At 36.0% G+C, this 17,693-nt stretch overlaps 1 protein-coding gene across 1 annotated transcript; it reads left to right on the forward strand.

The window, feature by feature from the left end:
- The first annotated feature begins 1,734 nt into the window (after positions 1-1,734).
- On the forward strand, positions 1,735-16,500 carry LOC125832321 (probable acyl-activating enzyme 17, peroxisomal). The gene is given in 15 exon segments (XM_049511461.1): positions 1,735-1,994; positions 2,414-2,543; positions 2,657-2,907; positions 5,002-5,206; positions 6,329-6,349; positions 6,351-6,370; positions 6,445-6,570; positions 8,887-8,963; positions 9,382-9,602; positions 10,106-10,200; positions 14,078-14,294; positions 15,419-15,544; positions 15,626-15,724; positions 16,099-16,311; positions 16,389-16,500. Coding segments are annotated over 15 exon segments (2,166 nt in total). The 3' UTR covers positions 16,494-16,500.
- Positions 16,501-17,693: the final 1,193 nt, after the last annotated feature.

Consider the following 17,693-nt stretch of genomic DNA (forward strand, 5'->3'; position numbering starts at 1 on the left):
TAACTTTTATAAGACTAATTGTGGTGTAACAAAAATATTCTTGAAAGTTGGAGTAATATCTCCAATCTTGATAATAGGTAAATTATTACCATTGGCTATTTCTTGCTGTTATATTATACTCCATCTGTTTCTAATTATTTGTCCACTTTTTCTTTTTTAGTTGTCTCTAATTACTAATCAATTTTGACAAATCAAGAAGGGACAAAAAAATTTTACCGATTATACCCTCAATTAATTACTTTGAAAAATAATTATTTTTTTGGAAATATTAAGTTTTTAATTCACCCACTTCATAATTAATAGGGGTAAAATGATAAACTCACTATATCAATAATTATTTTCTTAATAGGTGTGTCAATTCAAAAGTGGACAAGTAATTAGAGACAAAGGGAGTATTATTTATTTTCTTTAATATCAGAACTATAAACAGGACTTGTGGGTCTAAAAACCAATCTCCTTCATGTAACTACCACTACCAGTTATGTACAACTCCTTCAACCAATGGTATCACCTCTGCTAGCTTAGCTCTGAATTTGATAGCTTTCATTATTGGTTGTCAGATTTACACACCGAATAAGGCTGCTATTGAGTCAGAGAATTTTTCGAAAACAATCTCTTTAACTCCACGAGATAATAATAAAATCTCTTATCCTTTATCTTTTCCTAATACTCCCTCTGTTCCATATTCGATGCCCATTTTCAATTTACACAGTGATTAATTAAATTATTAATAGTTTAATCAACTTTATTATTTTGCCCTTTATTCATATTAATTAGCCTATTTAAAAAAAGAAATTTTTGGGTCTTCAAAATTTGTTTAAACTTCCAAAAATCATATTAATTGTAGGGGGTAAAATGAAAAAAAATTAATTAATTTTATATTTATTTAGTAAGTAATCAGATACTCCCTCCGTCTAATTTATGTGACACTTTTCGGATTTCAAGATACAAACAAGTCTATCTTTGATCGTAAATTTTTTATTGTTTTAAATATTTTGAATTGTCAATTATTATGACTTATAGTACTTTTTACATAGTTTATAAATAAAATTTCATTTCAAAAAATTTAAAGATTCCATGCATAAATTGTGGATCAAACTTGAATTGTTTAATTCTTGAAAAATAAAAAGTGTCATATAAATTGAGACACATGAAATAATATAGAACAAATATTTTAATAAGATGTCCATCTAACATGGAACATGCCGATGGGGAGTATCATTTAGTGGGATTTTTATAGGTATGTTGTTGTTGTCATAGCCAACCGTCTATCGAAAGATACTACTCCCTCCATTTCATATTAATTAAATTTTTGAGGCATTTTTCATTTTTGAAATTAACTTAATTGTTCAATCTTCAAGATTATATTTAAAATATTTTTCCAATTTTACCCTTCATTTGGATTTTCCATGTAATGACTTCATAAGTTTGACAATAATTAATAAGGATAAAAATGGAAAACTATATTTAATTTAAATCTTAATTTTATTTTTTTAAAGAGCTCAAAAATTCAATTAATATGGAATGGAGGGGTAGTTGGTATACAGTCAATTAAGAGTCCAATCCAACAATTAATTTCATACCACTAAACTATTCTTTTCATTATATCAACTTACACGAACCGTTAGCAACCAGGTTTACGTGTAGTTGTTGCACTCCACAATCCACATGTTAGCAGTAGAGGCATGAGAATTGACCGATCTTTTTCCTGAAACTCTCTCATTTTCGATTCTCATGGCACGTTATCAACCGCTGCGCTCTGTCACCGTTGAGGATATTCAGGCGCTGCAGGGAATCTCCGCCGCCGCCGCTGCCTAACTCCACCGAAAGCTCACCGAGATAGTTGCTAAATACGGAGCTGACGCTACCAATACATGGCGGCACATCTCTCAATACCTTCTTACTCCGGACCTTCCCTTCGCCTTCCATCAGATGATGTACTATGGCTGTTACTTTGACTATGGACCTGACCCGCCTGCTTGGTTGCCCGACCCGTTAGTATTCTTCAGTTCAACTGCGCGATTTGTTCAATGTTACTCATTCCTGTTTTAATTAATGCGTGAAAGAAGATTTTCTGCGACTATGATTTTTTCAAATACTTTTGAAATATTTTGAATGGTTAGCCCGTTGACTTAGAGTAGGAATTCTAATGGTATAATAGTTTATTTAAATTTTTTTTTGAAGATTGTGTATCCGAATTATAATATTAGTTAGTTTGACCCTCATATTCTAAATCAAGCCACATAATTGAAAAGTTGATGAAGTCAGGTGAACAGTTGATAAATGTTATGGGTGGATCTTGATTTGGATATGCGTTAGTGTATTATGAACTTGAAGTTAAATTAGTTTGTGAGAAGTTGCTGAATGGTTGTGTTTAGTTGCTCATGATGATGATGTGTTACTCCTGGCACAGGGAAGCTGCTAAGTTGACTAACATTGGTAAGTTATTGGAGCGACGCGGAAAGGAGTTACTGGGGTCAAGTTATAAAAATCCTATTTCAAGCTTCTCTGATTTTCAAGAATTTACAGTCTCAAACTTGGAGGTACTATTATGTTTTGCCCACAGTATTTGCAGCTTTACTTTCTTGTTTGTGAATGAGTAAATATTGATGCAGTGTCCTTTTTTTCCTCTTACTGGAAACTTTTATCTTTGTAGATGTACTGGAAGATCATATTTGAGGAAATGAATCTTTCTTTCTCTGTTAGTCCTGAATGTATTTTGCGTGAAACTCCATTGCACCCTGGCGGTCAATGGCTTCCTGGAGCACGTTTAAATCCTGCCAAGAATTGTTTGAGGTTGAATGCAAAGAGGAGTTTAAGTGACATAGTTGTGATAACTCGTGATGAAGGAGATGATGAGGCACCTGTTACCAAATTGACTCTTGAGGAACTAAGATCAGCAGTATGGTACAATGACTTTTGTTACTGTTCATTACAAAATTAAGTTGTAGTATGTATATCAATTGTTTTTTCAAGTCAGAATACTTGTGCTTGTTATTTGGATCTCTGTAAATATTCCATCGAGTCTTCCTGCTGCATGGCCTAAAATATATCATTATGTGCATCATAAAATGTTGATCCTTTAATAAGTTGTACATACCGCGAAACATGCTGACTATTTATGACTTTATGGTGACTCAGCTCTGGTCATGGCATATATCTGAAAAAAATGTTAAGATGCACACTACCAACAAGATCCGCAAGAGACTCCACTTCAAACAAGGAGGTCGGATGTTCAAGTCACCGTAGGAGTATAGTGGGAGAAGACCACTACTGGTTTCTGCCTATGCAGGGGGAATGGGGGGAGGGGTTTAGGAGTTTATGTATGTTAAATTAATGTACTTTCTCAGCAGTTCCAGTGTTGAACCATCCACATTCCATGTGATACATGGGGAAATATGATTTGTTAGTAATCTAGGAAATATTGTGCACAAAGAAACATAAAAAAAAGGGGTGGTGGTGCACCTTGGATATTACCTCTTACTATTAGTCTATTACTAAGTCAAGGAGGTGTGAAAACCAAATGATGAATGCTGTTAATTGATGAAAGGAGAGAAATTCACCCAGGTATTTACTAAGATGTTCAGATCTTCAACTAGCATCTGAATGTTTATATCATATAATTCCTGGTCTGCTTGTGAGTTGGACTGGAATGAAAACTTGGAAAATTAAGCAAGGATTTCTGTGAGATGGTATTGAAGACATATAAAAGAATATTTCATGTCACTTGAAAACAAGAGAATACACTTATGAACCAATTTATTCGACTTCTAACAAGGTTCACACACCATTGGCATGGCTTGTGTATGAGCATCAAGTCAGTGAATCTTTTGCACATGCCAGTAGTACAATCAAATCACATCTTGTTAAGGTAGGTGATGACTGGACGATAAGGCTTTAGAGAGGTAACTGGGTAGACTGGCTGCCACCCAGGAGCTCCGGGTGCACGGTCTAATAATGCCTCTGCTCTGTTAAATCTACAACGAATTACTATTGAATGGGGTGACTAGGATCTCCTTTCTACATCAAACAAACCCTGAGTCAACTGTTGCAAATGCTTTTCCATTTCCTTAATTTCTCATGAAAAGCACTTCTGATCATATTTTCTGCACACTGCATTGGCTAGAGAATTGTGGCCTTAAACATGTTATGTTTGTATCCACTGGGTTATGCCTTCTAAAATAGTAAAACTTTAGAGCAGTCCAACTCTGACATGCAAAGTTTTGTTGGGAAGAATGAGACACTGATTTGATATATACTCCATGCTTGTTGTGAAGAAAGAAGAGAATTTTGAGTATTTTGAGGTTGGGAAATCTGATTTTTCCCAGAATGAATAAATGCTACCTTCAATAATATGAAACCTATGTAGTAGCAACTTTCTTTTTCTTTTTGTTGGAGATTCAGTATTTTCCCCCCCAATTAAAATTACTTAGCACCCAGAAGGATAAAATCAAAGAAAGTTGCTTGAGATAGTTTGATCATGTTTTGCATCACTTACATATGCATCGGTTCGTAGGTGTGAAACTATGGTGAGTGAAGGTGTTAAATGGTACGAGGTACACCTAAAATCATATGGAAGGAAAATGTCTCGAAAAGACATAATTTCTTGGAATTAGTGCGGGATTATCTAAAGATAGGACAAAATGAAAGAAAAAGATTCATATAGATGATATCTACTAGTTGAGAATGTTGATCTGAACCTACTGCTTTCTTGAAGTATTTTGACCTTACGATAGATTTATATGCCAGTAAAAATATAGTGAACTTTTAATATTATTGTAATTACTATTACTATTGTTCATATATAATTAACTTATCTTTTCACTTCTATTTTTTATTTGGTATATGATGATAATATGAGTTGAACTTAAATGGAGAAACATGGTCAAAGAGGATTCATATAACTAACCCGACTTATTTGGGACTAAGATGTAATTGTTATATGTTTGTTCTGTTTTATGAGTTATGAATACTAATTGTAAAAACCTTTCTAAAATACAGGAGAGTCGCATATTGCATTGATACACTGGGATTGGAAAAAGGATCTGCCATTGCCATAGATATGCCAATGGATGTCAATTCCGTAGTGATCTACTTGGCCATTGTTATTGCGGGTTATGTGGTTGTCTCAATCGCTGACAGTTTTGCTCCAACTGAAATTGCAACGAGGCTCATGATATCAAAAGCAAAGGCTATTTTCACTCAGGTTTACCCCATTTCTCCTTCACTGGAAATAAACAAATTATGTGCCTGAATACTGTTTTCGATTTCAAGTATAACCAGAACTACTTTTCCAGCGTATATAACTGCGTCTTCATATAGGGAAGTATATAATACTGGCTAGATCAGAACTGTTCGGTGATATCATAGGATACCTAGTTATTGCAGTAGGGTTGTGGATGGAGAAGAAGAGAAGCTCAAGTTGACATATTGTAAGCAAAAAATATTGGATAGGAAGATAAAAAGTTCTGCAAGCCATTTGGTAACTAAAATTAATTGAGTATCCTTTCCATGCCTGGACTATACCAGCACTCACTGCCACCTAACAGAAAAGGAAGAAGCAATTAGTCGTTTTAATAATACTTCTTGACACAGAGATTCTTGCAGTTGAATTTGATGCATGGATAATGCTAATAGGATGTATGGAATTTTTTGCTAAGCTTCATAGTATATTAAACTTGATAAGATGAAGAGATTCTATCTTTAGATATCTGCAGAATGGCTCTTGGAAAGTTATTACTAAGTTGACTAAGTGGCAAAAGAAAAAAAAGACACCAAATTTTAGTTCTTTTCTGAATAATTAATTTGGAGGAATGCATTAAATAGGAGAATGCTAAGTTGTTTGTGGCTTTGAGAAAGTTGGAGATGAATTACCAAGTATAGCTCGTCAATCTTGGATGCATTGTTTAGAATTAAAAGGTAACCTAAGTAACCTATCCTTCCTGGGGTGTCAGCTTTGTAGATCTGAACTACTGGGATTCTCACAGAGAACCTGTAGTTAATGGTTGATTACTCTTTCAAGAGTTCGTAGTGAAAACATGTGGAGATTAAATTCATATGCTATGGTGAAATTTGAGAATTGAATCAATGCCCTGGCAGTACTTCATTTCGGAAAAAGAATATTGTGGCTAATGCTCATATGCTCCATGACTCCACCCCATGACCATATCTCCTTCAGAGATTGTTTGAATTCATCTTGAAGGCTGTCCTTATCTTTTGAAATTCTGACGTGAATTTAAGTCTCTGATTCTTTATGTTTGATCTCTCTCTCCTCCAACTCTTACTCTCACTCATGGGCTAAAACTCTTTTGGTTGACTATATTCCTAGGATTTCATTAGCCGTGGTGGCAAAAAAACTTCCATTGTACAGGTGATATCCTAGCCCTGTGTCATTTTCTTTTATTTATTTGTTTCACCCTCCTAACATAGATTTCTAACCTGCAGTAAAGTGATTGATGCTCAATCACCAATGGCGATTGTAATTCCCAATAGAAGCTCCACTTTGAGCATAGAATTGCGTGATGGTGACATTTCATGGCAAGATTTCCTAGAAAGAGTAGACAAATCTAAGTAAGCACTCCTCTTTCTGATGTTATTTCATGGATTTAATTCCCTCTTTTTAATAGCTAAAGTTGGATTTTGCTTCACTAATGATTTACTTTTATATAGTGTTTCATGCTGACACAAAAAATGAGCTAGAACTAGATGACCTGATATAATCCACTTCTGTAATCCTTTAGAGAGACGAAATTGTGAAACTTTTTAGCGCACAAGTACATTGAAATTCATCATTCTTTAGATCCATGCTGTTAGCCTGTTAACAATGACTATTTCTTGAACATGCACATCCACCTGCAGTGTGGAGTTCATGGAATTTGCTGCTATAATTTCTCCTTTTTTAGCTGGCTTATCACGGATAGACAATGTAATGCGGCTCAGGGGCGTATGTTACACATAATCTTGTTTTGAGTTGGTGTCTGTTAACACATGTAGAACCATTCATCTCATCTGACTGTGAGCTTAAGTTTAAGTGATAATAGTAGTAGTAGCAGTGGTGGTATTAGTAAATAGTAAAAGTATATAATAGAAGAAAAGTTACTTAGATTTTGAAATGACCTCTGATCTTTATTTTGAGTTCAATTTTTGGAGGATCACCTTGATTGCTAAAGGGTGAAAGTTCATACCTTATCTTTTCGTAAACTTCTTATTTTGAGTTCAATTTTTGGAGGATCACCTTGATTTCTAAAGGGTGAAAGTTCATACCTTATCTTTTCGTAAACTTCTGCCGCTGGCGCTTATGATTCTCTCCTGTATAACCTTCCATTCAATTTCGAAGCACCATTTTTTCTATATCTTATGGAGTTGTTACATTTCAAATTTAACGGATTCAAGATCTGATCTTCAATAATATTATTAGTAGAGTTGAACACAACGTTTAGAAGGAATTTGTGTGCACTTGATGTCTATCAAAGGGGGAGGACTTGATGTGACGACTATTAGACCTCCACCCCGAGAGACTTTACAATCATAATGAGCAGATAGCCTATTTCCTTTCTATCTCATTGATTTTCTTTTTCTCTTACATATGTTATGACTTTATTGTCTAGTTTGATGCCAGTCTAATGGAAATTGCAATTTTCTTTCAATCTTGCCATTCATCGGATAAATTGCAATGTACAACGTCTTTCTCTACTCTCTCAAAACCCTCCTATTCTTCTCTTCATATGGTCCATAAAAGTGCTAGAGGAGCAACATCTCATACTCTGCATCTTCTCTTATGTTCTCTAGAATCCCTGCTAAACATCCTTTCTTTTGCCCGACATCACCCGCTCAAGTCTGAGCATCTCAGAATTTCACACCATAACCAAGATGCTAGCCAACAATATATAAGGAGGTGATTTACGTCTTCTCCTGATTCTTTACACATGAAGCACCAACTAACGCCACTAATGTTCCCCTTCTTCAATTTTTCCACTGTCAGGATCACCCTTCTCACAGCTAGCCAAGTGAACGACGAATCTTTCTCGGTATCCATACTGAAATATGTTGAAAAGATTCCTCTAATAAAAATCTTCTCGTAGAAGTACTTAATAGAAAATATGCCATACTCCCCCCCCTCTTCATAGGTCATGACTATCCATAATTTTTTATATTTTTTTATGATGAAGCAATTCGTCCAAATTATGAGTTCTTTAACCTCCAGACTTGCAAATTTCTCCTAAAACTCAAATCCCAATGCACTCCTCTCCCATTTATACTCCATATCCATTGGATCTTTTTTGGCAAGAATTTCTATACAAATTAGGAAATGTTGTTCTCGGCTTCTTGCACACTTATGTCCCCAAAAACTCACTCATCCTGATTGATATGTTCTCATTGAACCATTTCACCCTTTTGAGATATTCCTCCATAGTCCCACATCCATAGGGAAGTGAAGACATTTTTGGTCCACTCCCTTTCAGAACTTGGGATTGAGGCATAGTTGTTCATGTACTTTCAAATGACTTGTAGATCATCAGCAATACACCAGAATAGCTTCACTCCACTCTGAGCCTGCAATTTTACAATAGTTGCAGAAATAAAATAATAAAAAATCTATCCCAGCTTTACTATCATGGATAACAAAGGTCAAGGCCCAAGAGAACATCCAGCTTCACTACTTACTAAGGACTTCTGAATTGGGAAGCATTATGATAATCCTCTACTTGAATTGAGCTTTTGTTTACATACCTATTCTTCCTCAATCCTGATAATAGGATCTTTTACCATCTAAGCCACTACCTTGAATCATGTTATACGTCATTAACTCTGATTTTCTCATTTTACACTAGCTAAAAATAGCTCTGGTGCTGGAATAAAAAGTTGTTGATCTCTCTCTTTAAATAGCAGGGAGGTTGAGTATATTGGGGTGGAACTACCTGTTGAAGCATTCACAAATATCCTTTTCTCCTCTGGAACAACAGGTATTTTGATATCCATTGCAAGTATTCTGTCTTGTTCACTTACTCTATGATTTGATGTCAAAATTTTCTCAGTTACTGCTTAAAATTAATTTAAGGTTCTGTTTTTAGTGACTTAATGTATATGTTCATTCATACCTTATAAAAAAAATGTATATGTTCATTCATTATCTCTCGTGGGATGAAGGACCCTTTTACTTGTCAATAATAACTTACCTTGTAAAAAGAAAAGACCCATTCTTTTTCTACCACATTTAATGAAGAACATTTCATGATAATTACGGCGAAAGAGTTCAGTTTATTGGTATGAGAATAATGTAAAAACTGCTTAGTCGACTCATTCATGAGGGATTAAGAAAAAATTTGGAGTAGAACTACTAATATAAGTCTATTACATTTACTCTCTATAAATGTGTTTTAGGGGAACCAAAGGCGATTCCATGGACTGCGACTACACCCCTTAGGGCGGCTGCTGATGGATGGTCCCACTTGAACATTGGCAAAGATGATGTGGTGGCCTGGCCCACCAATCTTGGATGGATGATGGGCCCTTTGCTAATTTACTCCACTCTGCTAAATGGAGCAACCATGGCCTTATACAATGGGTCCCCCCTTGGTGCTGGTTTCACAAAGTTTGTTCAGGTGCGATGCAATCTAACACTATAGACCCATTTCAAATACCAAATTAATAGTGGTGGTGATGTTGATGATGATAAACAACTTTGAATTGTTAAACAAAAATTTATGAATCTGACTAGTTGCATACTTGATTGGCCTTACGTAAAGCAAGAAACTCTCCGAATACTGTTCAAGACTTCAAGCTAGATGATTAGGGGACTTGTGCAAACTTTAGGTGCCACGCTTGCTGGACCAAGTAGATAGAACAGCAAATCTAAGCATTTCTGTCTATACTACCAAGGACCAACTCTGTAATTAGCATTAGTATTTCGGACATCATTCTTTTCTTTTTCTTCCTAATACTATCAATCATTTAACTTGAGAAATATGAAGGCTAGAATACCACCCCGGATGACTTCAGATTGAAATTTTGGGTTTACTGCGTACAAGTTCACTTCTCCTTACAAATTTTCCATTCATGGATTCCACCATTTTTTGCCATCTAAAATCCTCAAGGACTTATCTAGGATGCTAAAGTTACTATGCTTGGCGTGGTCCCAAGTATTGTGAGGGCATGGAAATCCACAAATTGCACTGCTGGTTATGATTGGTCATCCATCTGGTAATTCTTCTTAAACATCTTCAAAACAGTTAGAGCTTTACAGAGACACTATATTGTTCTAGAAAATTATGTGTTATTTTGTTTCTTTTTGTAATTTGATGGAAAATCTTATCTAATTGCAGTAGTTTAGTGAATAAATACAATTCATTAGGTGCTAACTAAGGAAAGAAATTTAAGATTGATTCCTATGAATCTGCAGTGATTCCTATAAATCTGCTACCTAAATATAGCTATGTATATTACTAGATTTAAGTCTATATACATTCTATAACACTCCCCCTCAAGCTGGAGCATATGTATTGATCATGCCCAGCTTGTTACAAAGATAATCAACTCGAGTTCTATTCAATGCCTTAGTGAGTAAATCAGCTACTTGCTCTCCTTTCTTCACTTAGCCAGTGGAAATCAAGTTTTCCTGAATCTTCTCACGAATAAAATGACAATCAACCTCAATATGTTTAGTTCTTTCATGATACACCGGATTTGAGGCAATATGCAAGGCAACTTGATTATCACACCAAAGTTTTGCTGGTGTATGATGTTCCAACCCAATTTCAGTTAGAAGATGATGTATCCACATAATCTCACACGTAGACTGTGACATAGCTCTGTACTTAGATTCTGCACTAGATCGAGATACAACACTTTGCTTCTTACTTCTCCATGAAACTAGGTTCCCTCCAACAAAGTCACAATAGCCTGTAGTCGATCTCCTGTCAATTTTGGATCCGGCATAGTCAGCCATCTGCAAAACACTCAACACGAGTATGACCATGATTGCTATACAATATCCCAAGTCCAGGGGCTCCTTTCAAGTAACATAAAATCTGCTCCAAAGACTGGCTGACAACACTTACTGCAAAAGCAATATCTGGACGAGTCACACTGAGGTAGTTTAACTTCCCAACTAACCTCCTGTATCTCTCGGGATCATCAAAGAGGTCGCCATCATCTTTCATAAGCTGCACATTGGGAACCATTGGAGTACTGCAAGGTTTAGCTGCTAACTTTCCAGTATCTGCAAGAAGATCAAGAATTTACTTTCTCTGAGAAACAAAATTAGCAATGGAATACGTCAAATGACAAGTCCTTTTACCTTTGCGAAGAGCAATAGGGAGATCAAGATCATCTGAAGGATCGGATGAAGAAAGATTTGATAACAAAAGAGCCGGTGCAGAACATGTATCATCGATCTCTCATCTTCTTGAATAAACTTGAACAATTGGTGGTCTTACCGAAGTAGAAGATGTGGGCCCAGTAGTCAAATTGTGTTCAATAGGGGAACTAAGAGATTGAAGGACATCATCTGATTGTTTTGTCACAGCACGAGTAACTTAATAGACTAACCACTCATCTTCCTCCCCCTGAGTTGTCGAACTGGGAGGTGCATAGAAGAATGGTGTCATCTCTGAAAATACCACATCATTTGACACCAAATATTTACCAAGCTCGGTAGAATAACATCGATACCCCTTCTGAAGGCGAGAATAACCTAAGAAAACACACTTCAATGCTTTAGGGTCCAACTTGGTAACAAATGGCCGAACATCTCGAACATAACATGTGCTTCCAAACACCTTAGGCTCCACTGGAAATAGTGGCTTGTTTGGAAAAAGAACACTGTAAGGCACATTACCAACAAGAATAGTCGATGGCATATGATTAATCAAGAAACAAGTTGTAGAGACTACATCAACCCAAAATTGTTTAGGGACCTTCATTTGGAACAAAAGTGCTCGAGCTGTCTCAAGCAGATGCCTATTCTTTCTCTTGGCAACTCCATTTTGAGAGGGTGTATCAACACATGAAGTCTGATGGAGAATACCGTGTTGTCTCATGTAGGATTGGAACAATTCTGATATATATTCTTTAGCATTATCACTCCTCATAACATGCAACAAAGTATTGAATTGAGTTTTGACCTCCGCACAAAAGTGAGTAAACACTTCAGAACGACTCTTCATAAAATACATCCAAGTCATTCGAGAGAAATCATCCACAAATGTGACAAAATACTTATATCCAGTTTTGGAAACAACAGGACATGGTCCCTAAACATTAGAATGAACTAACTCAAACATCGACTCCACCCGCTTACTAACCCTTGGATTTGTTGAGCTACGATGGTGTTTGGAAAATAGACATGACTCACAATCCACTGAAGAAATATTCTGAAATTGAGGACAAAGCTTCTTCAATGTAGGCAAAGAAGGATGTCCCAATTTACAATGTGCCTCGAATGGAGACACAACATAGAGCAGGCAGCAAATCGAGGCTCCCAATATTCATCAAGAATGTAGAGATTATCAGATACATGTCCTTTACCAATAACTTTATTTGTCTTCAGATCACAAAACAAACAATGATCAGGAAAGAACGAGATATAACAGTTTAGGTCCCTGGTAAGCTTGCTAACAGACATCAAATTAAAGGATAACTTTGGTAGACCTAATACAGATGACAAGGTAATAGAGGATGTTGGTTTTACAATCCCAGATCCTATAATCTTACAGAGCGAACCATCAGCAACCGTCACAGGAGAGAGTGCTCCATGTGATCGAAAGCTAGAGTATATATTAGGATTGCCTGTCATATGATCTGTGGCACCTGAATCGATCACCCATTTATTCGAAGAGGATATAAGACATGTTTTTCCTGACTCAACAAGGGTAGTAACCGGAACAGATTTCTTTTGTAAGTTTTGATATTGCGAGAATTTTGCAAACTCTTCTGCTGAAACCAAAATTCCTTTATCCGAAGATATAGGAGTCACAATTTCAGTCCAGTAACCGGAACAGATTTCTTTTGTAAGTTTAGATATTGCGAGAATTTTGCAAACTCTTCTGCTGAAACCAAAATTCCTTTATCCGAAGATATAGGAGTCACAATTTCAGTCATTTTCTCCAAATATTTTAGTAGCATATGAACTCATCAACAACAAGTATAACTAGAAGCATGTACGTCAGTTCGTGACCCCACAAACACAGATGAACAGAGTCAAATGATTTTATCAACCAAGAAACCAATTGTCGACGCAGAATAAAGAAATTGACTACTTGACCAGTAGATTCAGCAAGCAGTGAACAATAAAATACCCAAATAAGTAGTTCAGAAAAAGAAATCTTGAACCAGCAGTTTATCCACACAACACCATTATCTGAACTGAAGTAGGAGCTAGCAGCCACGGAACCACAAATCACAGACCAGATTCAATGTCGCAGAACAGAAACAAACCTGGAAGTGAAGAACAGACTTTCCAAATCGTGTTTTAACACCAGAACATGCACCTTCAAGTGCTGGTGCGTGATGAATAGGCGAACTGTATGAGCAGTGTGTGACAGCCACCGGCTTCACACCCAAATGATAGAGAAGAGAAGACTGGTTTGGCCTGAAAATATACTCCACCTCCTTCTGTGGTGGCGGTGACGCAGACTGACCACTCTAAATCAGTGGATTAGAAATCCAAACTCTTCCGTAACACAGTCAAAACGACATGAGCCAATAGGCTCTGATACCATGTAATTTGATGGAAAATCTTATCTTATTGCAGTAGTTTAGCAGTGAATAAATACAATACATTAGGTGCTAACTAAGGAAAGAAATTAAGATTGATTCCTATGAAGCTGCAGTGATTCCTATAAATCTGCTACCTAAATATAGCTATGTATATTACCAGATTTAAGTCTGTATACATTCTATAACACTTTTCTTTTCACCCCTTAGTCATCCATGCAATTACTTTCATTTGGTCTTGGGCATATCTATTCTTTAGAATTGTATTTGACTTCTGTAATCCATATGGAACTTCAAAACTTCTCACGCTCAAAAGATATTTCCAACAATTTTTCTAGCTTAATTTAATTATGTATGATGGCAGTCACTTTGCCTCCACCGGTGAAGCATCTGGTGTGGATGAATCCCTTTGGTTGATGGGAAGAGCTCATTACAAGCCTGTAATAGAGATCTGTGGCGGGACAGAAATTGGTGGTGGATTCATTGCTGGTTCGTTGTTGCAACCACAATCTTTATCTGCTTTTAGCACAGCAGCTATGGGTTGTAGTCTATTTATTCTTGGTGAAGATGGGTCTCCTAGAGTGAGTATTTTTCAGCCTTTCTCAAACAATAAAAAGTGATTTTCGTATTAAATGATGCTTAGTTCATGAAAACTGACCAGTTCTTTCCTGAAGATACAAACACTGCAAGTCTTATGGAGGAGTCCGTTAAGCATTCTAATGCATTAGCACTCGGTAAATTTCAACTTTTGCATATACTGCATCTAGGGGTTGCCACTAGTAAACATCAAGCAATTTACGTCACCGCAACTTCACAGGGGATAGTTGAAAATTATGAAAGGAAGGTTTTCCACATGAAAAAATCAGTAGTTTTCTCTATAAGGGAGAGTCGCACTCATGAACAGTGTGTTGGATGAAAGCCCCTCATACTATTTGTTGTTAACTCTATACTTCCAATGTTCTTAAGCAGTCGGACAAGTTTAGGAGAAATTACACATGGACAGGTAATTCTGAATGGAGTAATAAGGAAGTCATCAGCACTAAATATGTTATGGAAGATAAGAAAGCACTGGAAGAATTTCAAATATAATTCAAATATCTGTGGGGATAGGAGAAAGATTAGAATGTTGTTGAATGTAGAGCTGGAAACAGGTGGAAAATAAACATCGGTAAAATTATTAGATTAAGAGATGGATAAAGCTGGTCAACACCTATGGAGAATTAAAAATTGAAGGGCTTGGACAGTGAATCCGATTCCTAAATTGGAAAGCAGACAAAAATAGTATCTTCTTTGTTAAATCCTGTTAGAACATTTCACATAGAGTTGAAAATATGAAAAAGGATTGGTTAGGAATTGGGTAGAATTCTATTATGCAAACGGCAGTGAAAGTAATCTGTATTCTCCTTTTCTCTTTGCACAGGAGAGAGGGGAGGTATGGTGGTTGAGGGTTGTAAAGAAAGAGAGCTTCCTTTTTATTCATAAATTGGTGCCGCAAGTACATTTGAGTAGGAAAATTTCAAACTTTACCTAAATGCCGTTTTATTGGTTTAGTACAGGGTTCTAACTAACATGGGATAAGCAGGTTTGGTAATGGCAATTGATAGCTGCTAAATAAAAAGTCGAAATTACATTGTAGTTAAATATTGTAAGTGACCCTTAGAGGTATTTGATACATTCAAAGTAATTCTGTTAACTCTAATTGTAGCCATTTGATTCTCCTGGGGTTGGTGAATTGGCCCTTGGTCCCCTTCTATTTGGGGCATCAAGCACATTGTTGAATGCTGACCACTATGGTGTATACTACAAAGGAATGCCAGTTTGGAATGGAAAGGTTAGTAGTATTTCTGATTCTACCTTGGCACTTTATTCTTTTTCCAGATAAGTACTTAATGTGTTACTAACTACCTAGCAGGTTCTTAGAAGACACGGAGATGTATTTGAGCGTACTTCTAGAGGTTATTACCGTGCACATGGCCGTGCAGATGACACCATGAATCTGGGGGGTGTAAAGGTCTATGCTTTACCTTGTATTGTTATTAAAAAATCATGAATTATGAGGGTCTCTTTGTTGTAAGACTTCATTTGAAAAAAAAGGTTATTACTTGAGACTATTTTGTCAAATTTTCAACTAAACCAATACTACTACTCATCATAACTGATATTTGCTCCATAAATAAAACAATAACTGTTGGTGTTATTTATCAGAAATTGTTTCTTTGAGGCATAACAAGTGGTCCTTGGTCCCTTTCATCTATTTGTTCTTTGTACCTTTGTGTATTTATGAACACAGATTCTCCCTTCTAGCTTATCAGCTGTAGTTGTTGCAGTCAACTTTACGTATTGTTTTCTCTTACCCGTGACTGAAACTTATGATCCTTTTGCCAGGTAAGTTCGGTGGAGATTGAGAAAGTTTGTAATGCAGTTGATGAAAGTATCCTCGAGACAGCAGCCGTTGGGGTGCCACCACCTGGAGGTGGCCCTGATAAGTTAGTTATCGCTGTTGTATTTAAGGATTCTAAGGGGTCAAAGGACAATTTGAATTCATTGAAAGTTTCTCTCAACTCAGCTTTGCAGAAGAAATTGAATCCTCTATTCAAGGTATGCACATAATATTCAGTTTTGGTAATACAAAGTTTGAAAGTTAATGTTTCCTTATCCAGTCTAAAATATTGCAGGTTTCACATATAGTAGCCCTCCCTTCACTTCCAAGAACAGCAACAAATAAAGTGATGAGAAGAGTATTGAGACAGCAATTTTCTCAAGTTGGCTCTAGACTGTGACCTATGTTACTCCCCGTTCTCAAAAAATCAGCCAAAGCCAAAGTGGGAGGGAAAGTTTATTTACATTTGTTGTTGTACAAACTTTTCATTCTGTTCGGTCTTTCAATAAGTTTCAGCTGCAGCCGCAACTTCTAGTATATAGTATGATTAGAACTAATGCTATGATAATAATGAAGCATATAAACAATTATCCAATAATAATTTTGTGGTTAATCTGGTTGTTTAAGCGCAATTTGACTATCCTTTCACTAGACTAATTGCACAAAATAATCGAATTTTTCTAACATTGAACCGAATTTATATTGAATGGGGAAAAGGGTCAAATATACCCTTGAACTATGCGAAATAGATCACTTATACCCTCCATTACGTTTTGGGATCAAAAATACCCTCGCCGTTATCCCAAGAGACCACAAACACCTTGAAGAGTTAACTACCCAAATTTTTATTGATGTGGCAAGCCACATGGGACTAATCCCTCCATCTAAACGTTGCCAATTTGGATTCACTACAAAAGAACTAAACCTTTAGTGGCGATAAAAGTCGCCACAAAATCCCAAAATATTGGCACTAAAAGTTATGAGTGATTTTTAGTGGCGACTAAGGCTGCAACAACTATTCCCTAGTATAACATATTTTTTCAACAAAAAAATATGATAATTAATTTTCGGTTGCAACCTAATTTCTAAAATAAATAACACGCACTATCAATATTAAAAACATCCAATATTATTACGAAAATCATCAAAATTACTTATCGATTCAAATCTCCTACTACATAATGCATCATTGTACATTTTATGCATTTACATATGACATAAAAACAAAACATATAGTGTCTTCAAACTCTTCCTTGATCGATATCATTTGTAATTTTTAAAAAACAATGAAGAAAAAAAACACAAAATTAGAATTTAATGTTAAAAATCAGTTAAAACCTTTAGACGATATTCTGGGATTTTGTGGCGACTTGTGTCGCCGCTAAAGGTTTAGTTCTTTTGTAGTGAACCCTAGTTGGCAATGCTTAGGTGGAGGGATTAGTCCTATTTGAATTGCCACGTCACTAAAAATTTGGAGTGTTAACTCTTGAAGGTATTTGTGGTCTCTTGGGATAACGACGAAGACATTTTTTATCCCAAAATATAACGAAGGGTATACATGATCTATTTCGCATAGTATTATTGGTCATACAAATATTAT

The sequence above is a fragment of the Solanum verrucosum genome, unplaced genomic scaffold (genome assembly GCF_900185275.1).
Source record: "Solanum verrucosum unplaced genomic scaffold, falcon-dt-bn FXZP01000009.1, whole genome shotgun sequence".
Lineage (NCBI taxonomy): Eukaryota > Viridiplantae > Streptophyta > Magnoliopsida > Solanales > Solanaceae > Solanum > Solanum verrucosum.